The sequence below is a fragment of the Rhipicephalus sanguineus genome, chromosome 11, assembly GCF_013339695.2.
Source record: "Rhipicephalus sanguineus isolate Rsan-2018 chromosome 11, BIME_Rsan_1.4, whole genome shotgun sequence".
NCBI lineage: Eukaryota > Metazoa > Arthropoda > Arachnida > Ixodida > Ixodidae > Rhipicephalus > Rhipicephalus sanguineus.
The window spans coordinates 9,903,243-9,928,546 of record NC_051186.1 but is presented as its reverse complement, the minus strand read 5'-3'; the positions used below and the strand labels follow the sequence as shown (position 1 = coordinate 9,928,546).

At 44.9% G+C, this 25,304-nt stretch overlaps 1 protein-coding gene across 1 annotated transcript in view; it reads right to left on the bottom strand.

Annotated features, from left to right (window-relative positions):
* The window catches only part of LOC119374029 (AB hydrolase superfamily protein YfhM-like), a 175,597-nt gene extending 152,633 nt beyond the window's left edge, over nucleotides 1-22,964 (bottom strand). The window contains exons 1-4 of the mRNA XM_037643461.2: nucleotides 22,834-22,964; nucleotides 21,658-21,887; nucleotides 16,174-16,310; nucleotides 11,392-11,504 (exon numbers count right to left, since the gene is read on the bottom strand). Coding sequence (XP_037499389.1) covers nucleotides 11,392-11,504; nucleotides 16,174-16,310; nucleotides 21,658-21,849 — 442 coding nt within the window. The 5' untranslated portion in view covers nucleotides 21,850-21,887; nucleotides 22,834-22,964. The remainder of the gene's footprint in view (nucleotides 1-11,391; nucleotides 11,505-16,173; nucleotides 16,311-21,657; nucleotides 21,888-22,833) is intronic.
* Between the last annotated feature and the right edge of the window lie 2,340 nt (nucleotides 22,965-25,304).

The window sequence follows — 25,304 nt, the reverse complement described above, 5'->3', positions numbered from 1 at the left end:
CTCGTTTCCTCTCCTACGCTCCCCCCCCCCCTCTCGCGCGCCTCATTCTCTCCTGCGCAACGCCGCGACCTGCGCCAGAGCATGCGCGCCATTCCCCCCTCTCCTACGCTCCCCCTCTCGCGCGCCTGTCAACCGCGTTCCCCGCTCGCCCTGTGAGAAATAACGGCCAGGCTAAATGAAAGACACGACGCGCGTAGCGTTACTCTTCGCGTTCCAGGACGCTTTGAATGGATGGATGCAGCTTACGGCGCGCGATTTCGCCCCAGCTTAAAGGGCCCCTCACCAAGCCACATAGCAAATTTTAGTTAGACGCTGGAAGTTGTTGTGTGCGGAATGAAGAGCGGTATGCCGCAAGAATTTTTCAAATCGGTTCATTACGAGCTGAGAAAAACAATAATTTGTAGCGGCGCGAAGCCATTGTGCGAGGAGGCGAGTTTAAACCCTTGCCACTCGCCCCGTGTAGCCTTCGCAAGCCAAATCCCTTCCCTGCCTTCTTCACTAGACACATACGCATGAACACGTCATGCGCATGCATGGTGACGTGCGCATGACGTGCCCGAGCCAGCCCGAGCACGCGAGCGGCGTTGCACGGCCGCTACCTTCTTTTATATGTAGCGGCGGTGGTCGTTTTGTCGGCGTTCTTTGTGGTGTACTGCCTGTTTCTGCGGGATGGGCATGAAAGTTGAGACATTTGTACGGGCACGAGAGTGGCCGTATCATGAGCCAGTGCCGCGTTAACGTTTACTTGGACGTGGTAGAATAAATGAGCATAATGAGTGCTCTAACGCGCCAGAACATTATTTTCGTTTCCAGGGCCGGCGTCTGCTCGATGCGCTAACCGCGGGGACACGAACGCATGGGAAACGGAGGCACATTAGCTCCGCATCTCGCCGCAATTCACGAAAAAAACGCCAGGCCTGCGCTGAAACCGCAGCACAGTCACAGCGAAAGCTGGAAAAGCGGCGTTTCTAGAGCCCGTTAAGCTCTCTTGGGCTACAATACAAGTACACTAGAAAGGTACCCATTACGCCATAAATCACAATATTTGTGAAGTTAGGAAGCACCTACTAAGCCATTATTCGTCAGTCTGCGGAGAAGCGAGGCACCAGCTACACGTCTGTAAGGCATTATGTGCACTTTCTTGACGCGACGACTGATGACGATGAAGAATTATGGCTCAGCACTTTGTAATGGGTTGGAATCTTTAAACGGCCCACCAGTTATGTTTTTTGCATTGGGTGACGCCCGATCGCTATTTTCCTCTCCTGTCATGCTGTATAACATACCTTGACGTGGGAGAGAGACGGGGGGGGGGCGAAGAAGTTTACTGAGACCCCGAGGAAATGGATCATGCGCTTATGGGCTTCCTTGGCAACCAATACAAGTGCACTTGCGAGGAACCCACTACGCTATAAATCATTGTAATTTTACTGAGACCCCGAGGAAGTGGATCATGCGCTTATGGGCTTCCTTGGCAACCAATACAAGTGCACTTGCGAGGAACCCACTACGCTATAAATCATTGTAGTTTTTGAGAAGTAGGGCAGAAGGCACTGTGCCATTTTTCGCCATTCTACGGAGAGCGTTGGTACCTGCTAAACCCATGTGAGGCATTTTGCGCACTTTGTTGATGCTGTGCCTGATGACGATGAAGAATTATGGCAGAGCCCTTTGTAATGGGTTGGAAGCATTCAACAACCTACTCGTTGCGCAATTCGCATTGTGTGACGCCTGGTTGCAGAATTCTCGTTGTGCGACGCTTGGTGCTTATTTTACTCTTCTACCACGCTATATTTCATATGCTAATTTGGTTCCTTTCCGACATGAAGCCTGTAAGGGCCTCTTTGCAACGCAGTTTCAAGCACCGGCATGGCTCAGAGGTTGAATGCTGGGCTCCCACGCAGAGGGCCCAGGTTCGAACCTCGTTCCATCCTGGAATTTTTTTCTTATTTCGTTTTTTTTTTCTTATTTCGAGCGATACTGGTTACGGACACCGGCGGCGGCGGCGGCGGAGGCAGCGGCGGCGGCGGCGAACAACTACGGCGCCAAAATCGGCCGGTGAAATGATCTCATAGCAGCTTTCGCTGTAAAAAAATGAAAAAGACGTACACATTCCCTTTGTGTGTCTCATTATTTCTCTCAAGTTTTATTCATCTATTCAAGCAACAAATTACGCAAACTACACATGCCGTGTGAAATAATTATCGCAGTGTCACGTGCTACTGTTGGCGACGTCAGAGCACAGTCGTCTACGTAGAGGAGCGACGTCACAGCACTACCATCTACGTACACTCTTATTCAAGTACCGTATAACGTCCGGCACATAAACGGCCCATTTTTATTCCACCACAAGGTACTGCATATAAGCGGCCCTTGAATCGCCATTAAGCGTGACAAATTCTGCGGTGACGGATTGGGCCCGCTATATGCGGCCGCGAGCGGACGCAACGCTTATATGGAGCCCGACGCGAAAATGGCTCGAGCGAACGCAACGTTTATATATACAGAGTCCGTTGTTTTATGCAGGAATAGAAATCGGCGCCGCGGCGAGAAGCGAGAGAGAAACTTCTAGCAACAGCGCCGAGCGAGCGTGCTCAAAGTTCGAAGTCCACGTTGACGTCGCGTAGTGTTTCCTGTGCTGGCGCCGAAGGCGGCCGGTGAATTCAAGATACAGCCACGCCTCCCTGACTTTGGCCTGTGTGAAAAGCCACAAATTTTTAATAAAAAAATATGACCTGTAGCATATGACGACACTTCTGCCACCTACATTCTTTTTGGTTTAGACTGTAAGCTAACAGTTGAAACAGGTCTCGTTGTACTGCCGGAGCGCCGCCACCAGCTTCACATGTGTGCCGCGCTTACATGTTTATCGTGTATTGTGTGCGTTTACTGCGTGCTTATCGTACGCGACATTCGTCGACTGGGCATTTTCCGCGTGTTGGGGCGTTCTCCTGCCTTGATCCAGTGGCGGATGATGGTCGTTGTTCGTTGCCACTCAACACAGCCTCACGGGACGCACAGCTTTGTGTCCGCGCTCAAAAGTGCTTTCTTGCTTCGTTCATCGATTACTCACGTTGATCGAGTGATCGAGTGTACTTCCGAAGACAATCCGCGTCCGAGTGTTTTGACAAGCGGCGACCGCGGTTCCACAGGAGCGGAAGCTTGAGCCTTTTGACGAGCGACTGTGAAGAGTGCCAATGCCAAACTTGGGTAAGTTGAAGAAGGTTGCTGAACTACGTAACTTTGTTACTTCATTGCCATGACAACTGTTTGCAGGAACCGTCGTGTTGGTACAGCGAGGATGATCAACAGATACCCGATAGGCAGGTATGTTTTGTGCTTTAGGTGCACTTATATACACCACCATAAATGACATGTTTGAAGGATGCGCATTGCGCTACGCAATCTTATGCTTCGATCATGCAGGCCATAGCGTCCCAAATTTGACTAATTTTCACTAACGCAGCGTTTTTAGTGAATTTTTAAAAATGCATAATTTGCTCAGAATTCCATGAAATTATAAGAGCTATTTCTTCTTCACTTCTACTTATGCTAAATAGAAAGATATTTGTAATGTATAGCTTCAGTAGCCGCCAGCATGGTTGCGAATTTACGAAAACGCACTCTTCGTAAGATGGTCGTCGTCAACCGGCGACGCTCGTCGAATTTTCCTGTGTTGAAAAAAAATTTTATGTGAAAACAAATTGCGGTTTCGTGCTGTGCAGTCACATGTGCACAACATACAAAATTATCAGGAAAATCGGAAACATCAAGTATACACCTTTTTTTATCTTTCGTGGAATCGACCATTGTAAATGATGTTATCTCTGTGAAAACACTTGGGTTCAGGTGATATCTTAAGTATCTGCGTGATTTCTAGAAAAGTTAGTCGTGAGTTCAGCACTGCTATGTGCTCTTTTCTTGAGTAGCTGTGCTATCCTGTCAAGATGTTTAACAAGTAACAACGCACTTGAATGTGGATTCTTCTTTGTGGCAAAAGAGCGCAGACAATGGGACGAAGAACATACAGGGCACAGAGCTGACTATCAACTGATTTCCTTATTGGAAAGTCTGAGAATCTGTAGGCAGGCGAGCAAAAATCGAAAAATGGCACAAATGCTATCAAGTGACTCGGCCGCCCGGCTTTTTTTTTGGATAGGGTTTACAAGATGCGGCAGAAGCCGATTTCATTAAACATAAACACAAGCAAAAAATGGCAAAAAAGAACAATGACATGGTGGTCAATACCAAACTGATTAAAACCGCTAAAAGTCTGACATTCATAAATCAACAAAAACGAAGAACCAGGGTCTGAAAAAAAAAAAGGTTTTTAAGCAAGTGACAGCAAGGCTAGAAAACTGCAACCACTAACAATAAAACAGAAAACAAAACAAGAAAACAAAAGCATGTGACAACAAGCTTAGTGATCACAATTGAGGCTCATGGCAGCTGATTTCTTCGTCAAATAGTGCTAGTGATAGCGCGCTAACGCAAGCTGCTCCCCTTTTGTGAATTATGTGCACCTCACAAATTTTGTGAGCACATTACTCCCGATATTTCGTGAGAACTTGCACATTGTCAAGCAATGGGGAGCAACCGCATGATGTACAATGCCAGGTTCCTGCCTGTTGTTGCTTTTAAAGATTTGGCATGTTCACGCATTTTGTAATTTATGCATCGTCCGGTTTGTCCTACATATGATTTTCCGCATGATAATGGAATGTCATAAACGACGTTCTTCACGCATTCAATGAAATGATTTCTGTGCTTCTTGTCACAGCAAAAGGATACTGTTTCATCCCTGTTAACTAGCCTGCATAGGGAGGCCAGATGGTTTGGGATGGAGCACAAAACTCTTATGCCTACTCTGCCTGCAGTCTTCTTCAACCTATGAGAGAAACCGTGAATGTAGGGAACGTCAGTCAAGGGAGAGCGAGTGTGCTTGTTTGGCCTGTTATTTCTGGTCGTTCTAAGAGTGACGAGCATCTTTCCAGCTAGGGAGCTCAAAAGAGCACTAGGGAACCCCGCGCTCCTCGAGCGTTCCACTTGAATCGTAAAACTTGTTTCCGTCCACTGAGGGCATGATCGGATGAGGGCGTTTCTCATGGCAGAATAGCCTATTCCTGGAGTCATCCAGGAGTCATGCATGGAGTACCATTTGAGTAGCGAAAGGATGCTGTTATGCAACGTTACATCAAAGAAGCTGACCGAGCTAATTGGCCTGTATATGATAGCTGGCCTATCTATGACACCACATCCCTCAGAAGTGCTGTATAGCGGTTTGTTTTCTTATGTTTTGATCAAAGCAGCATTAAGCCAAGGCTATGGGGTTGGGCATTGAATACACGTGGATTATTCAAGTAAAATGGTAAAAATGATATCACTATTTCGAAACAGAAAGTCATCAATCATAAATTGCAGCATCTGTTGATGTGTTGCGCTAAGCTGTTCGCTTCAATGCCAAACTACATTTTCACACTCTTTTGCAGGTTTCAAATACAGCAACTGTACCACCACAACAGTGCAGCACAGGAGAGCCTATCGTCAGTGCCGCGTCGAGAAATTAAATAAAAAAGCACTTACTCCTGGAAACTTCTCGTATCATCTTATTGGTTTGTTTGTGATTATAAAACTGCACTTTCATGGGAATTGAATCAACTAGCCCCATTTATTGTCCCATTGAAACTAAATAAATTGACAATGTAGAGCTTGTTTCCAAATGCCTGCATCATAGGCCTACAAGATTACTTATTGCCTTCAAAATACTCTTACATGTAAAGAACGCTGTTGATATAGTCAATGCTGGAAATGTTCTGCTGATATTTTTGTTACAATCCTCTAAAGCCTACACACTTTCGTATTGTTAACCACAAAAAGATTTATTGACCTGTGTGCAGCAAACATGCTGTTGCAGGCAAAAGGCTGCAATACGCTGAAGCTCATACATCAGAATTCTACACACTAACAGCAGCCAATTCCTTGTAGACCCTCATTATGTGTGCATGAGAAAGCGCATTAGACTGGCAAAAGACAGTCTAATGATTCTGATGTCTAAAGACATTAGTCTCTTTATTGAAATACATTAATTTTTTTCATAAGGGATATACTTCTGTGAGATTAGCTGATGCATGCTCCTTGTATTAAGTAAGATGCAATTTTTCTAGTTCATGAAGTTGACTGACGTTATCAAATGATGTAGCAAATTTTCATCAATAGTTGCTGCAAATAGCTAACATTCACGGTGGAAATTTGCTAACTTACAAATACTATTTTCCTGCATTTAGTAACTAAGTAATAACCGTCATGGTAGTAATGTTACTAGCTTAGCTTACTACCTTCCAATAAGTAGTAACAGGAACTAGTAACTGTCATGGTAGTAAATTTACTAACTTTCTGTTACTACCTTTGGTATGTAATAGCTGCAGGTAGTAAATGACATGGTAGTAACTTTACTACCTTGCCGTTTACTACCTGCAGTTACTACTTAGGTAGTGAATGTTGTGACAGCAATTTACTACCTCAAAGTTAGTAAGTAGCACTACCTTTTCTTTTAAGAGTGTAGAATGATGTGTCTTGTAGTTAATATTGTTTGGGACACAATTGCAAGGAAAGTGCACACGCTCAAAGCCAAATTGCTAAGGTAGCTTGCTAGAAAATAACAAGTGGACTGCCCCCTTATTTGTTTTGAAAGGATAAGTTCATGAGATTCAATTAGCTTAATCTAATCCAATAGCAGCTTTGAAAACCACTTCAGAGAAACTACTGCCGAGATCCTTTAGGGGGCCATTATGTGCACAGGTGCTGAAGTGGAACACGTGGAGGTTGAAAATTAAGCAATAAAGAATATGGCATATATTTTAGGATGATTTTATTTTTACATTCGTTATTTTGTTCACACAATGCCCTATTACTCCAACAAGAGAGCATATAGGTGAAGAACCCTTGCAATGCATCCTATTGTATATGTAGTGATGCTTGTGCTCTGCAGGTGAGAAAGACAATGGGGACATCAATGAACATCAATGTCTAGTGGGTCTTTGGGATTTTGCCGAAGACATCATGTTTGTCCATGATGAACCGGCAGTGCAACCACACACGGACATAGGAAAGAAGGCACATAACACAGTGCTGTGTCTCGTGTACCTTTCCTCTGTGTGTGGTTGTGCTGCTGGTTCATCATGAAGGACAACCAACTAGCCCAAGTTTCAGTCTTGCTAGACATGTTTGTGCCTGCTATTTTTTTTTTGTGTCAACAAGCTGGCCTCCTACTCTTGTAGAACTTCTCACTGTCTTGTGTTTGCGTTGTAGCGTGACAATATTCTCTATATTTTCTCTCATGGCTCTACATCTCATTGTTCTGCTCAGTATGCAGCTGCGCAGCAGCATAACATGTTCCTTCATTCACTTAGTGCACTAAATACTGGCATGGGTACTCGAAGAAATGGCACAAAATGTAACAACAATTAGCGGTGCCAGATGGAACACCTAAATGCCACAGTTCTACAGTAATGGGTGAAGGGAAGGGCTTGAAGCAGAGAATGGAAATAAGGGACCCATGCATACATAATTAAGTGCCAGGCTGGCACAGTGATGGATTTGGACTCGATGCCTGACTAACTTATTGCAAATATATGTCTCAACACTGCAAGGGAAAGGTCATGTTTTGAAATGGTACCAGAAAAATAACAAATACATTTCAGGTCTGAACATTTAGTGAAGGACAAATCTAGTACTATATGCAAATACCCTTCATGTGGCACAATGTCTGACAGATGGTGTGCCGTGGTAACTGCCACGGAAGGGGGCTGCACGTAAAGGATAATATTGAAGAATTTATCGCTGGGCAAGTTGGTAATCCATGACTACAAAGAACTGCGCGAAATAAACTGGCACAAGGAAGACGCTTGTCCGTGCGTCTCCTTGTGCCAGTTTATTTCACGCAGTTCTTCGTAAAAAAGAATAATAGCTGCACATTTAGACGTGTATGTCTGCATGCTTATGTGAGCGCTATATGAGCTGCTAATTCTGAAAAAAAAAGCTGCAACACTTGCGCTTGAACTACTACAGAATGTTATTGTGTATAGCTAGTGTTGGTACTGGCAATAAATCTTGAATTCTCAAGCACAGTTTGTATTAGCTGCTGTACCGGCCAATGCTAAGGATGTTGCATGACAGCTTATATTTAAATAAAGGTGCACGTAAAGCTACATGGTATGGAACAGGGGCGTAGCGGGGGGGGGGGCATTGGAGGGCATTCAACCCCCCCCCCCGAAAATTTTCAATTTTGCTTGTGTATATATACACACAGACATGCAAACGCATGCACAAACATACATAAAGCATGGATGACTCCCCCCCACTCTGAAAAAAATTTCTGGCTACGCCCCGGGTATTGAACATGAGGGAGATTGACTGGGACACGTAAAGCTCAACATATATGGGTGTGCTATTAGTGTGAAAGCGTGCTTTTTATTTGCAGCTGTTATTTGCAATTATGACACCTACTGAGTAAAAGAATTGTTCCTCTATATCTACTATTTAGTATTATACGTTTGCATGTCGTGTCCCATGATCCGAATCAAGCAGGATGCTACTGACAGCACATTTTTAAGACAGGTGAACATTTATTCCTAGAAGTCAAGATTACTGCCCGAGTTCAGCCACTTCTAGCATTCTGCTAGTTTATACGTTAAAGCGTTGTTAAGCTCAAAGCATACTCAACTGGACGACGTGGAGTGAAGTAATACTGGCCCTTGTCGCTCCGATCACATCTCGTAGCCAAGGAAAGAATCACTTTCACTCGTCGACAATGGGTGGGATACGAAAACAACCTTCAACCTGCTATGTTTCCCAACACAGGGCCTCCACCAGATCGCTGTTCGGCACTGATATGTGGTCAACTGAGGCATGTTATAGAGCTTAACGTTCATGAAGCTTCAAGGTGCAAAACAAGTGCATATTTAATTTGGGGTTGTTATTTAGATTTAACAGCACCTATTAAATATTAGAATGTTTCAAGTTAATCTTTGCATCATTCAGTATAATTGTTCACATGATCCTTCTGAATCCTTCAGGCCACTTCTGACTTTTGAAGAAATAGCATGGTTTTATCCTTAAAAGCTGGATCATATTGTGACTTCATTCGATTTCAAGCATTGCTAGCTTCTTTTGATGCGACGCTTGGCAGGAAACATATGTTCTAACGGGTGATGCAAGCGATTTCATGCGTGCTCTTTCCGCGCCAGTCATGCACTATACGTTTCATCGTTTGTGGAAGCCAAGGGGAGCATCACTTCCAACTGTCAACAACGAACGAACCACGAGAACGAACAACCTCAGACCCGCCGTCCTCCCCAGCATGACAATTCCACGGCATCGCTCGTCCGCGCCGTCAGCCTCGAGCTCGGGAGACTGCATTCTTTTTCTGCGAAGGCTCGTTGTTCTTTCAACTCAACAACAACGTTTCTTCATCGTCTATGCTACACTCCAGAGAGAAATGAGCGCGCCCGTTCTGAAAGCTGGTCCGTCGCCTCGTACGCGCTGCACCACACCAAACCCATCAGTTGCGCGAATAAGCGATTATGTGTTTTAATCCGATTCTCTGAGATGAACCTCTACATAATACTGTCCGTATAAACGCACCGACATCAACGCGATGCTCGCGAAGGACGTGGGAGACTGTACTTCGCCAAGTAGAGATGAGATCAGCTGACTTCCACCGCCTGTACTGCGTCAAACATCGCAGAAAACTTTTCTTTGGTGGCTGGTTGCACATCAGGGCACGTTCGGCTGCTGTATGATGCCGGCAAATGGAAATGCACTCGGAAACGCATCGTTCATTGTTCACCTCTGTCTCCGTGCGGGATGCGCAAGCCGTCGGACGAGAAACATAATTCCACACACAAACTGACTGTGACTGCCCGCGAGGGTTCGCTTAAGGTCGTGCACACGTATAGAACGATGCCTCTCATATATGCAAAATTACAGCGTTGTAGCCGATCGTAAAATCGTCCAAGATAACGTGAAGTGCATATATAAAGCCGCGGAAGTCCACCAAGATCGTGTGGTGCGGTGGCGTAGGGGTTACAGTGTCTGCTTGTCACGCGGTTGCCCTGGGTTCAAATCCCCGTGGTGGAGTGTGTGTGTGTTGATACATGGTTTGTGACTCTGTGCAGTGTTCTTGTGATGTGTAAATGCATATTCATGAGTTGAAAGGCTGAAGAGAACAAAAGAAAAAAAAAGAGGAACACTGCACGATCAACTACAACGTAGAAGAATTTCTTTTTTTTTTTCTAAAATTTGCGATAAGTACCGCATATATTTCGGCCGCATATTGAGCCGTATATAAGCCGGACAGATTTGACCTGAAATACCGCTTAACCACATCGACGGTATGCGTTACTTTAAGCGGTCACTTTTAAACGGCCTTCTGGCAACGAGATGGCCGCGCATAGGGAAGAGCCGCATAAATTTAGGCCGCATAAGAAAGAGCCGCTTAGCCAGAGGCCGTATAAAGAAGGGCCGCATGAAAGAGCCGTATAAGTAGGCCGCTTAGAGAGCCATTTATAAGCGTCGAAAATTTGACCTACTTTCCGCCTTATATGCGTTGTTTTAAGCGGTCGTTTGCTAAGAGTGTAGGGCCATTTTTCTCATGTACGTCATCCCCTCATTCTCTAAAGCGCGCGCCCGCGAGAGGAAGGGCTAACAGCGTTCACCTTGAAATTTGACCCGTTTCCGCGGCGCGTAGCGGTGCAAATTTTGGCAGACGGGATCGTGAACGCCCAGTGTATGCATTGCGCTCATTTGCTCAAAATTGTCAAACCTGGTGAGGGGCCCTTTAAGAACCTGGAGAGCCAGCTCCTAAAAACATTACACCATCTTCCGCTCAAGCGAACCATCTCCCCGTTGCTTCGCGTCCACACATGGTTCCCTTTAGTGGGAGATGGTGTAATTTTTTCGTCCACGTTCACACGAAGAAAATAATATTGGCACCGTGTAGGCTACGCGGGTATGTCTTGCGCGGATGTCTGGCGTCGCACTTTGCAGAAGCGCGCAGGCTTTCGTCATTTTACGCCTCATAGTCTGCTATACCACGCATGCAACGGCAATGGCAATCTGGGAAAGATATGAATAAAGGGGAATAACCCATAAGATATTTTTGCTATGGGATATTGCCGTGTACAAGGAACTTTATCTGTAAACCATAGATTCACACATTCGTAAAATATATATTTTACGGTGAATGCATATTTTACGGTGTTTTGAAACACAATTATTTGTGAGTAACGTACAGCTACCAGAACATCATAAAAACTTACGAGCAACCCCATTGGAAGTAAGTGTTTAACAAGTAAAAGAAGCGCTGTAGCCTAGTTTCAGGTCCTCACTTACTTATGGTAAGAAGCAGTTGTCGGACATCCTCGATCAACTTGACCATCAGATAGTCAGTAGAGTTTGCAGGCTTTGTAGTAAGCCCGTATCCCCGCAAGTCTGGCACTATGACACTGTTTTATCAGAAAACACCAAGGAAACGAAATAAACGAGTTAATAAGTCAAAGAAACAAACGTACATCATGAAATGCCTTCTTAGCACAAAAGTGTTGGTGCCGGGAACCAACTTCAATTGCTCACTTACATGCGTCACGGAAATGACGTCACGAGCAGAGATTGCTACTTTCGGAGAATCCCCATAAAAAGGTTCCTTCTTGATATTCGTTAATATTCTCCTCATAGGTAATGCGGTAACGACGCAGTTCCGCCATATTGATTCTCTTCTGTATCGTAAATGTACAGTACTCATTGAAGTAGGAAAATTTAGGGCTAAGTAATGCACTTGTTTTCTTTTCTACTGTCTTTAGTTCGTGTGGTACTGGCGTAATTTAGACTCGTACGCCTAGATCAGAGCCAAAAATTTGGGGACGCTTATGCTTCGCCTTTAAGATTTGAGCGCGATAGTGACATCCTGCCCTAGTGCATACTTCGACCACTTAGTGCATACTTGTTATTGTACGTTGTTACTCGAGAAGTTCAGATTGTGCATTACTGCAATGTAATTTACAAAGTACGAAGCGGTCGCATAGCCGCAGCACGCCGAGCTTGGGTGTCCGCCTTCTCTGCCTCCGTCCTGCGTGGTTGCCCTCGTTGTCGTGCTCCACTTGACACTGATGCCCCACCAAAACTCGCCGATGAGGAAGACACTGCAGTGTGGTTGGCGCTTGTAGACGACACAGAATCCATCACAAGCGTGTCAAGAGCCCGGTGCCGTGCGAGAACGTCTGTGCGCGTGACATTTTTTTTCGAAGTATCAGTGCACCCACGACGTGGGTGTAACAGAATGAACGCACTTAGGTGTGTGCCTTTTGTAATGGGTAGCTGGCTTTAAACCACCAAGTCGTTATGATATTCACATGGTGTGACGCCCGACGGCAATATACGCTTGTACCACGCAATATTACTGCGATATTACATCTCGTACCGTGACACCTGTATACAGGACGCGTATGTTTGTGAAGCATGAAAGTTACTTACAGTGCAGTTTTAAGAAGAGTCGTGGCTGTGTGGTAGGACACCTGCTTGCCACACAGACGGTATGGGTTCAATTCTCACTCGGACCCAATATTTTAAATGCGAATGCATTTCTTAGTCGGGGCATGTCAGGCGTCTGTCGGTGTCCGCGCGCCGGCAGGTGTTATATCTCCGCTCTCACTCCCTCTCCCATAGCAACAGCTGCGGGCGCTCGCCCCTAGCAACCGGAGCAGGTGGCACGGGCGGAGTAGCGGAGAGTGAGTGGAGAGGAGGAGCGCGCTCTGGCGTGTGAGGGCGCTAGCATCGCGGGAGCTCGGCGGTACGACGCTGCTGCGTACGCGCGCGCCGTTTCCACTCGCCGAGCGGGTGGTGTGGACGTGTTCCTCAAGCGATACCTGCCCTTCAGCGAAGAACTGCGACAGCAACTGCAGTCCTCGCTTCTCAAAGACCCTTTGACTGTACCCTTTAGCGACCACAAGGCTGAGATTATGGCCGTCAGGTACAATGACAACACAAACAGGTGCTGATGAATGTGTAAATAAATGGTTACGGTACAAATCTTCGTCTCGTAATTAATTTACGCCATTAAAATTACTACGCCGTGTACTCTCGGCGCAAGAAATGCATTCGCATTTCCTCACGATTCCCTCAGGGGAGGGGGGGGGGGCATTTCTTATTATTTATTTTAGTTGCAGCTTTCTAGATTTTTTCGGTCACGGACGAGATGATGATTTTTCGCTCACAACCAACGACACCGACACTGACACCTTAATTTCTGGAAACGAGCTCTTTAACGCTATAGCGTTAACATTATCTTTGGACACTACATTCGTCGTGACATGATCTGGCTATCTCAAGCAATTACGCATGCAAGTAGTTATACTCAAAATCTTGATATCGCGTACTCACGGATTTTGGAATCCGTGAGTGCTGTACGTTAAGGAACCCCAGGTGGTCGAAATTATTCCAGAGTGCACCACTAGGAGTGCCTCATAATCATATCGTGGGTTTGGCACGTAAACCTTTAGAAATTACTATCTGCTGCATCAGATTATAACGCCTGGCTGCCTCTATCTGCATGCCACGTTGGCTTTCATATTGCGTCATCATACATTTCTAGCGTAACCTCTGGTGTTCGAGTCAGTTCTGAAACGTACGGTCATAGACGTCAGACTCTGGAGCTTCCAGGATGTGTGGTGCCACCTGTCGGAGAAGTATTGAGTAGTGCATAGACCGACTCTCTCGCACAGTTTGCTATGGGACCAGGTGGAACTAGCGAGTGCGAAACAACGATTGAGCTTAATATCGCGTGTGTTTGCGCATTTAGCACTCAGAACGAGAGCTGTGAATTGCTCTCCGCTAGTCCGACGCGCCACCGAGCCGTCGTGAAGTGCTTGCTGGATCACTCGCCTGAACGACGGCGAAAACAGCAGCAGACGAGAGCCCTCCGCACGCTACGAAGAAACTCCGCAAAAGACGCACTGTTGCGTTGTGAATTGCCACGGACGTAAAAGACTGAATAACAACGTTCAGTTTTACCGATTTCCATAGTTGTCGTACGAAGAAGAAAGGCGAGAGCGCTGGATACGGGCCGTTGCGAGCGTGTTGGGTAAGCGAAGTACCCGCGTTCTCCACAGCCGGTGGCCTGAATGTGTGGCTCTGCTGTTGTTTTGCGTAGCCCTGATGCAAAACCGTGGTAACCTTGACTATGAAGCTCAGCAGAGGCTCTCACCGCGGTGCTTGTCGTGTAACACGAAGTGAGCAGCTAGAGGCAGACTGGAGATGCGTGATACGCACACCGCGATGAGTTGGTCGTCACAACACAGCATCGCGGACGTATGTACGTTTTGAAGGCTCAGAGTTCCGGTTCTAACTAGCTAACACCACGTGCGTCATACAAGTAAATCGCAGAATGTTGGTCGTGACCCCCTTCAGGTTTGTTTCGCCCGTGTCCTCCGCGGTTGCCGTAGCTATCTCGGAGGCCACGGTTTTGCCTTTGGTTGTACCCCGCGAAAGTGGACACGCACGTATCCCCATTTGCAGTACATACAAACGGAAGACGACCATCAAGAGACCATTTGAGGATGCGTAATAAAACACTCCAATGCACAGGTAGCGAGAGATGAATTAAGGGAGAATGCAACTGAAAAGGCGAAAATCGCCGGAGCCATTCGCCCCTGATGAACCGAGTTTTGTACCACTGATCGTAAGATGCACAGCTAAGTAAATTGATCGTGTATGTAGGTACTTTATCGCTGTGGCATACGTATATACCCGAGTTTAACGCATTTAGGCTCTAAAGAACGGATGTCGGAGTGCTTGCCTCGAACTCGGTGTCGTGTGATGCTCGCTTGTACTTGCGAGTTGCAGCGCGCGGGAATAACTAAAACTTATTTTGCATTGTACTCGCAGTTCGCTTTGATCAGCTTCCTTTGTTTCTGAAGCGTGGATTGGCGGAAGAAGCTTTCCAGGTCCTTGATTTTCAGGAAACCGCGCCTCGACACCAACGAAAGAGGAGGGTTATATTGCGGGCTATGCACATTCGCTTGCGGGCGGCTCTCTTTGCACTACCCAGTTAGTGCCAGGGCTAGGATGAGGGCGCTGGTGGCGGTGTTTTTCGCAGCGCCGCCTGGGCAGAGTCTGACGTCTATGAACAACTGAAACGCAAGTGAAACATGGTCATGATCGGTTTAACTAAAACTGTTCCCTTTTTTCTTTCCGCACTACTCATAATGCCAGCATGGTTTCAGCTTTCACGCTTATTTGGAGGCAGTACGCCTCCAAATCAGCGTTATGTAGTTCATTAAGATGACCTATCTTAATGAACTACATAACTAGCAGTCCGAGACGGTGCTGTCTAGGTAATAATTGTAAAACCTATTCTAATTTGTAATCTTTCGTTCACGTGTCTTTTAGTCATGACCTTAAATGGCTATCGCGTCGCGCATGTGATCTTATTTTAATCATCTTGGCAGGTAATGCGCCGTGCTAATAACGAGATAAAGGAAGCGAACCAGATCACACAAACGCGAACTATTAACGTAAAGGTCACTCTCTGGAAAAAGAGGGTATACAGAAAACTTGTCCTCGCATGCTCAGGAATGACAGCCCCATTAGTCAATAAGGCACACTAGCGAGTCCACGCGAGAGACAACTTCCTATACATTCCATTCTTCTATATGAAACTTAATCAAATGCTGATTTGAGCACCCACTTCCATTAATATTGATATAGGAATCCTCAACCATGATACACATTTCTTGGTGCTTGTTCATTTATAAAAGCGTTCATTCATTGAATTTCGGCACGCATTCGTGGAGACAATGTAACGAAAGATTAGGCGGCAATCCTCGCATTAACAAACTTTAACGTTCAAGTACGTCTGATTGACACAGCGGTCGCTGTACCGTACGTAGCTGCCAAGCACGAGTAGCTGCTGAGCACGAGTTTCCTTGGTTCTAAACTTATCGGTAACGTCTATAACGTTTGAAAAGGCTCAGATGCAAGGAGGCGCCGCTCACAGCAAGTGATAACTCCTGCAAAAGCTTTAGCCAGTCAAACAAACATGGTTACCGCAGAAGAGATGTAGAGGTACTCGCATCGACATACTTCGCGTTCTTCCATGTGAAGCATCAATCGCGTACTTACCAAAACTTTTTGCTGAGGATTGGAATCTGTCGGTTCCAGATGAACCAGAAATCCAAAAATCCGTGCAGAAGAAGCAAAATCGGGCCGTTCTGGCTGCTAGCGTCACATCCCTTGTGAACATAATGCATGGCGATACCCTGCAGCGCAGCACAATTTTATAAAGAAAATTTGTTTACTTAAAAGCACAATGAGTAAGATTAGCGTAAAAACCATCTGTATAACTTACACCGCGATGTCGAGTTATCGCTAGTTTATCGTTTGTTCAAAGCCCGCCGTTACCTACGGAAAAGCCGTTATCTGCTGTCGATTATCTTGCATAACAAAGGAATGCTCCGTGCTGTCTATACATGACGCGTACGTTAGTCCGCACGTGACCTTTACTAAGAATAATTCGAGGAGCCTTCAATGCACTTCACTTCGTCGACAGGCAATAATGAAAAGCTGATGTCCCGTATATTAATGAGTCCTTGGGTGGCTCTCAAGCAACGCTGTGCGATAAGCACTTACATTATGCAGCTGGACTGACCTTCACTACATGTCTACCGTGCCACTTCGTCATACGTGCATATGTCCTACCTGAAGCCGCTGCGTTTCTGCCAGCTCTTTGCGCGTTAACCCTGGGCTACGACGGAGCTGCGCCCGTTGGGAGATGTAAATAATATGTGCAGAGATACTCTTTAACTATTCCGTACATACGAGGATCGAAATTCGCGCTTGTTGTCACTGGTTTAACGTCTTGATAAAATACCGTAAATAACTAAGGCATAAGACAGGAAGGAACACAGGACAGGATAAAGTCGCAATAACTTTATTGCAAAGCGGAACATTGTTGTATTATCATCTACACCCCCGTGTTCTCACATCATTGACGACGTTTCGCGCACTCACAAACAGTAAAAAACGCTGACCCCATGTTCGGTCTAATACTATCATCTGAAGTGAGTCGAAAAGGAAATATTACTAATAATCAGAGCTATAGAAGCCAGTTTTATACACCTTGTACCTTTTTGTTTATTTGAAAAGCCAGAATAATCTCCTTTGTGACCGAATTGCCAGATGTGCAAAGATTTACAGAGACGTGCAACCACGTTCTCAGCAGTGCTGAGCAACGGGGGAGTCCGCTTTGCCTTCCGTTGCACATTTGTGCTCAATCTTATATCTAGGCAGCGACCCGTTTGGCTTACGTAGAGCTAACGGGAAGAATACAGAAGCTGATAGCCCATTCCCATTTTGCAAGGCGCGAATGGGAACGCGGGTTTTATTCCCAACTGACGCTGTCTGTACCAAGTTCCCTTCAGTTTTTGCGCAGATATTACTCATTTATTGCGGTAATAGAAAACTACTACATTGAATTTACCTGCTACATTACTGAGCCCGTGCGACAGCTTCTGGAAATTAGGAATCACCACAAGTAGTTATTTTTCCCAACACTCTAAATTAGCCTCTCTGACGGAAGTCACTAATTTCAGAAGCGCAATGAAATTCTGGACATTCACATGGATACAACCTTTTAGAAATGCGGTCGCTCTGAAACGCGCTAGTATTTTTTTAACAGCTTCCAGAAGGTTCGCGATACCGTGCAACAGACCAAGCCGAGAACACCAATAAAAAAGGCGTTCTGATTTTCTAATACATTTGCACTAGTGGACTCAAAATCTAGAAGCATTTCTTTCTGATCTAGGGCCAGAGACCACGGTGAACCGCTTTACACCTTCAAGGGCGTTTTACCGTTTGTATAGCCAACACCCTTACAACCTAGAAACAAGACATTTTAATGAATCAAAATACCCATAATACTGAACTTTCCAATTGTCTAAACAACGTTATAACCTAAAAAAAAGTAAAATAAAGGCTACCAGTCGGGGAACATCTAGCAATGAAGGACAGAACACCCCACATTTCACACAACCATACGCACAAGCATAGCAAAGTAAAACACCACCCAGAGAGACCGCTCGAGCTACTCAGCCGTACACCGACCGACTAGTATATATAACCATGATATATTGGCCTGCAGATCAGTGCCGGTGGGAATATTTTATTTCTGCATAATTAGCAACAAACATTCAAAGAATTCATGTAAAGTTATGGTGGGCATTTAGGCAGCCCAGAAACAGACAGAGCTGTTTATCTGAACCCGCCTAATATTCGACGCTTTCTTTTTTAAATTGAAGATTTCCAATTGCCACCTGGCACTCTGTCGTATAGGCCACAGGCGTTCCCACAAGTCATAACACCCACCCTTAGCTCCTAAAGGGCGCTTTAGGTAAAATACTAACACTTACTGAAATCAAAGCGCTATTTTGGGAAGCAAAACAGCCCAGTTTTTGCAAATTAATGCTTTGCAAAAGGGTGTATTCGGAGCTTGAAACCACTTGAAGTGCGCCAAGCGGTTTGCAGTGATGTAGCGAAAAGGTTTTTCGTTAGTTTAAGCCTGATGTGTAAATATTGAAGGCGATTATTTCTTGGCACTTCATCGGTGGTTTCACTCCTTGACCACGTTTTTTTTTTAGAAGTTCGAATACATCAGTAACCTCGCCAGTTGAAATTTAGAATTCTGGACAAGGGGGGGGGGGGCATTTAAATATCGTCCGAATCCTTCTGCAGCTTGATTACGTGGTCAGATTATTATCAATACTGCCATCATCCCTACCTAGGAAACTGCTGCATAGTACCGGAGCTTCATTGTAAAGTTGTGATCTTCGTCGATATAAAACCCCCCTTCGGCTGAAATAGCGTATCTGGCTGAGTGCCACCTGAACTGCGAAATGCCTTCACTAAGCACATTAAAATAAATTTATTTGTAGACGAAATTTTGGGTACCACTAGACGCACCATTCACTATGTAAAGGAGGCTATTTACTAAATGTGCGAGGATTGTGCGCAGGGAAAGCTTACGACTTGAAAACTGCCATCTGGATGACGCATCATGAATGTGAGCAACATATACCTTGATGTAACAGAGAGCTACAAGGGAACCAAAAGGATTTCTTGGCAAGAAAGTGTCACAAGTGAAAATTCACCTCTCTCTCCGAAGAACCAGGATGATATTGTCATCCTGGTTCGTAAGGCATCGTAATGTAAGCGGAAACGTTACTTCTCTCTTTTGTTTTAGTAATTGCTTTATCCAAAATCTGCAAAAATCCCAAATTCTTGAAGATAAAACAAACTTTCAAATGAGCGGAAGAGCCCACCACTCTGGCCTAGTCGTTATGGTGCTCGACTGCTGACTCGAAGGCCGCCGCGGGTTTGAATCCCGGCCGCGGTGGCCACATTTTCGATGGTGGCGAAAATGTTTGAAGCCCGTGTACTTAGCTTTAAGTGCACGTTAAGCAACACCAGGTGGTCGAAATTTCCGGAGCCCGCCACTGCGGCGCCCGTCATAATCATATCTCAGTTTTGGTACGCTAAACCCCTAAAATAATTGAAAAAGCGTAATGATCCAGTGACAAGACGACTTGGAATATTCGACGAAATATTACGAAAGTTTCAAATACTCCCGTACATACTAATCAACAAACTTCGGTTGTTACTATTTGTTTTACAGCTAAAGCTGTTATGAGATCATTTCAACGGCCGTTTTTGGCGCCGTAGTTGTCCGCCGCCGCCGCCGGTGTCCGTAACCACTATCGCTCGAAATAAGCAAAAAAAAAACGAAATAAGAAAAAATTTCCAGGATAGAACGGGGTTCGAACCTGGGCCCTCTCCGTGGGAGCCCAGTGTTGTACCTCAGAGCCATGCCGGTGCTTTGAACTGCCTTCTAAGAAGATGCTATACAGGCTTCATGTCTAGAAGGAACCACATTAACATATGTAATTTAGTGTAGTAGAAGAGTGAAATAACAACCACGCACCACACAACGCGAATTCTGTAACGAGGCGTCACACAATGCGAATTGCGCAACGAGTGGGCTGTTGGATGCTTCCAACCCATTCCAAGGGGCTCTGCAATAATTCTTCATCGTCATCAGGCACAGCACCAACAAAGCGCGTAATGCTTACATGTTTTTAGCGGGTACCACGGCTCTCCTTTGAATGACGAAAAATGGCATAGTGGCTGTTTCCCTACTTCACAGAAATTATGATGAGTTATAGCGTAGTGGGTTCCTCGCAAGTGCACTTGCATTGGTTGGCAAGGAAGCCCATAAGCCCATCATCCATTTCCTCGGGGTCTCAATAAAGTTCTTCCCTCCTCTCTCTGTCTCTCTTTCTCACGTCAACTATGTTATATTGCATGATGGGAGAGTGAAATAGCGACCGGGCGTCCCATAATGCGAATTACGTAACTGGTGAGCCGTTTAAAGCTTCCAACCCATTACAAGGGCTGAGCCACAATTCTTCATAGTCATCAGTCGTCACGTAAACAAAGTGCACATAATGCCTTACAGATGTGTAGCTGGAACCTCGCTTCTGCGCACAATGATGAATAATGGCGTTGTAGGTGCTTCCTAACTTCACAAATATTGTGATGTATAGTGTATTGGGTACGTTGCTAGCGTACTTGTATTAGTAGCCCCAAGAGAGTTAACAGCGGGCTCTAAAAATGCCGCTCTTCCAGCTTTCGCTATGACTGTGCTGCGCTTTCCGCGCAGGCCTGGCGATTTTTTGGTTTGCACTGCCCAATTCGATTGTTATAAAATTACTAGCGTCACATCTAGTTAGTAAAATGAGGTACACAGTGACCTCAGTGTGGCTAATTTTTGCTAAGTTCATTTGCCATTATTAGCCTTAATGTTACGCTATCTGGGTGACCATACATAATGTTAGACAGCAAACAAGTTTCATTTGAAAACGCTGCGGTACTTAAAGAAACCCGCGGCAACCGACAGTTTCCTAACACTACAGAACTGCAGGCAAGTCACAGAAAGGACCGCAAGGTACGAAAGAAACAGCTGTTTGTCTTTATCGCGAATTGCAATAGATACGCAATTTGTGCAAATGTCGTCGCGCGGAAATTCCTACGTTCACTTAGCTCAAACACAGGCCTTATATTATGTTTTGAAAGTTTACTCCGTAAATAACGACAATTTTGTAATATTTCATCGCGTTTATATTGAGTAAAGGAATGGCATTCATTGTGCTTGGGCAAATTCAATTACGATAATCTTTAATAATCTTTATTTTTACTTTAATAACTACAAAAGAGAGTGGACGCACGAAGAAAAGCGGCATGCAGGACCTTCAAAAAACCATCACACACAAAATGACAACAGTATGGCGAGTCTGGCGAACATAACACGAAACACCAGCGGCTGAAAGTCTGTAACATTCTCTCTACAAGTTCCAATAGGTCATAATTATTCGACTCAATGCACTAGGAACTCTTGGAAAATGTTCAATGAGCACCAACATTTGTGCAGCTGCAGTATGCTGTCATGAGCAAGCCACTCAATATAAAGCGTCCATCAATGTTCGGTCGGTTGGCATCCTACGCAACGCGTGGTATTTAGGTGCACGATAACAAGAGAAAGCAAATATTACGTACGTTCACATTTCTGTATTCATGCTGTCCAAATTCTATATTCTTCAACTCTGGCGGCTCGCTTCGCCTGTGTGGTTCAAGTATTGCTCGGCCATAAAGTACCACTTGAACCTTGACGTAAGCCTGCATCCAGATCCACATGCTAATCCCGATCGTAAGGATCATTATTTTGGCGAGAGCGGGAGGAAACACCATTATGGCGGATGATTGCTAGGCCTGTTCGCTGGAGAAGGCTGAAAAGTGAAGTGAAAGTTTTTGGGCAATGAAGTCTCACCAACTAGCCCGGTCACACACCTTGCTTGAAAAGTGAAGTTCAATGGTGGTTGTGAGATCATGTGTAGAGCGCAATAATTACATCCTAGCGTTTCATGCTGACGGATATCGCGCTGAATAACAGATTAGACGAACTGCACTCTATTTACTTAGTCACATTCTGAACACGAGTGACTCGTGTACCGAAGTTTCTGACGACATTAATGCAAAAAGGAATATATATTTTGCTTAACGCTCTCCTTTCTTCCCGTTCTTTTAAACACGAAAGCGTTTTATGCCGGGGTCCATCAAGATTTCACTGACACCATTTCCGTCACTGATGTGACGTCGGTAAAAAGGGATGTATCGGACATTCAAGAGCATTAGCTTTGATCACGCATAGATCACGAAATAAATATTCACTACCAAGTTTCATCATGAATAGCTTTTGCTATTCGTCACGAAAGAACGGTTGGCGAGCAAACACAGCAGATAGGAACGAGGACACAAGCGCTGACTTTCGCTATGGATACTTACAACCAGTTAAAATTTATTTTCGTAACAACTTGATGAGGGCTAGTTGGTGCATAATGAGAACAAAGAAAGTAACAGCGCGAATGGAACAAGGACGACAAAGGAACAAAGACCACGGGACAAGCGCTGTTTATTTTATTTCGTTCTAAGCATTAGCTAGCCCTGAGCTACTAGAGATATCAGCACTCGTCCTGAGCTATAATGGCACTTTCAGAATAGCTAAAGTGGTTGCTATGTGAACAGCTATGTGAACTTTCAGAATAGACTTCGATAATTTTAGCTCATTCTATTCGAGATCACGTATCATGAATTCAAAATGTTCGATTGTATATTTGTCCAGTGGATACATAAATAGACACGCAGGAAAGAAAAGTTGAACTAAGCTATACCTACCCGTCTTTCAGCTTTAAACACTACGAATAATGCACCCGGCGAACGCAAGCGCTAGAAACTCTTCAACAGACGGCACCTAGCCGAGTGTCCTTCAGGACGACCCTTTTTGGGCAATGAAGTCTCACCACCACCACAGCTGCGTTTGACGCCGGCCTTCAGGTGCTCACTAAGGCTTACGATGAAGGGGGCATTGTTCCCAGATGCTTACCTTGGAGCTCACTGCCATTCCGTTGACCTCGCAGTCACTTTCTTTATTTCATGATATAAAGCGAACGCGTTCCTTTGAAGGTTTCACCCGTAGACAGTTCCTTTAAAGGAGTGACATCGGGTGACTGATGTATTGTCGAATCCTTTCGGGACAACCAAGATGAGGACGTTAAAAGATTTTTCAAACTATGCTAGAGGAATTGAGCCTGTTACAAGTTACATAGAAACATTAATTGCCTCTTACCTCTCATTGACGAAAAGTTCGTCGTGTAGTTGTCGTTTCTCGCGCTGCTCAGTTTAGCCACTACGGTGTCTTTTTTTGTCCATGTGTGGCTTTGCCACGTCACCTCCGTAATTTTATTTGGGAGAACTTTGCTGTAGGCGTTTGAGTACACCGCGCAATCGTATCAGTGGCATTTAATGGCCTAAAGACAAACACAAATGATTTCTTCTATATGTTCACTGCGTTGTTTTTGCCACTGCCACTGATACGATTGCCACTGCCACTGCCACTGATACGCCACTGTGTTCACTGTGTTCACTGCGTTAAACAAACTATGTTCACTGCGTTAGTTGTCAGGAGATTTCGGCGCTGAATTCAACCAGTAAACCATGCGGCTGCCCATGTGCCTGCAAGGCTTACTAGAGGACATGCATGCTCGCCTGCCCTTTTACACACCCCTCCCCTTTCTACGCGCGCCCACGCGTGGCAAGACAGTGCGCATTTAGTAAACATACATCTCAGCTTACCATCCGTTGTTTTCCCTCGCACACCCGGCATACACCGAACTTCAAACTTATTGTAGTTTTTAAGACCGATAAATGGGGGTAGTTGGTGCTGTTCGCAGTTTGTTTTTGCGTGGTGTACTTACAAACGAGAACAGGATAGAGAGGCGATGAAAGCCGATCCTGAGCAAATTCAAACTCAGTTGTCAGACTGCCCATAATGCATTGTGATCGTGTCGTTGTCCTTGTACGCACCCCCCCCCCCCCCCCGGTGACCACGACCTCCTTGGCAAACCCTTTTTTCTTCTATCTCTAAAATTTCTCTCACAGTAAGAGAAAATCAACCAGAACAAGAAATCTTTCTCTGCAGCAGCAGTTTTCTGGCTATTGTAATATAAAAATGTTAAGCAGAAAAAATGCTCCTGCGTGTTTAAAATATTGCTCCTGTGTCATTCGTCTTTAATTACCCAAGATGAAGAGTTGCACGTAAAACAACATCGCACAATAAAGTGACAGCAGTTTAATGACTTCGACATCTGATTAGCCCATTGGTTAAACCTCAGTGACTCTAATCAACGAAGCGACGGGCTGGTTGCATTATTCACACACTAGCACGAAAAGCCACAGGGACAGCGAATGTAGCAGACGGGACACAGTGCTAACTAAGAATAGATGTTAGTTAGCGCTGTCTCCCGTCTGCTTTTATCGCCGTCTGTGGGTCCGCTTTACGATATAGTGTCTACACAAGAAACAAAAAAAGTCGACACCTTTAAAAATAATCTTTTAAATTCCAACAGCGTTTCGACACTTTCAAACGTATTTTTTGCAAAACGCCTGCGAAAAGCTAACCAGCTTTTTACTATTTGGTTACGAGCTAAATAAGCAGGGCAGTAAATATAAGGAAGAAAATTATTCACCAAGCTAGGTTTTGCGACCATGCGCTTGTGTAAATTCATAAAACGTCATTAAAACTTTTATATTTCTAATGTAAACACTACCAGCACAGGTAATCCACTGAACGACATTTGTGACTCGTAAGCGTATAGTGTGCCCAAAAATATTTTTTCGCGCCTTTCTTTTTTCACTTATTTTTCTGACTTCAAGCGCATTCGCCAAATCACTGTTCTTATGCAACAGCTTCCAGCTAGCCTTTCACCACAATGTAGAAACGGGATGCTTGACACGCGAAATATTTCACTCATGTATCAGATTCGATATGAAAAAGAGCAAAAAAAAAAAAAACACTAAGAAAATTCAGTCATCTTCTCACTACTGGTGCCAACCTGTAGAAGGTGCGGTGCTGCGCGGCTGTTTGCGTTTCGCTTTATTTTTTCTCTTTCTTCATCTCATTCTTTATTTTCCTCTCTTCTCTTTATATTTTTATGTCTTCTTTCTCTGTGTTTTTTTCTATTTTTTTTCTTTCTCTCTCTCTATATATTTCTTTTTATTTCTCGCTCCTTGCATCTTTCTTTCTCTTTCTTCCCTTTCTTTCTCATTCAATCTCTCTATTTCTCGCTTCCTCTTTCTTTCTATCTCTT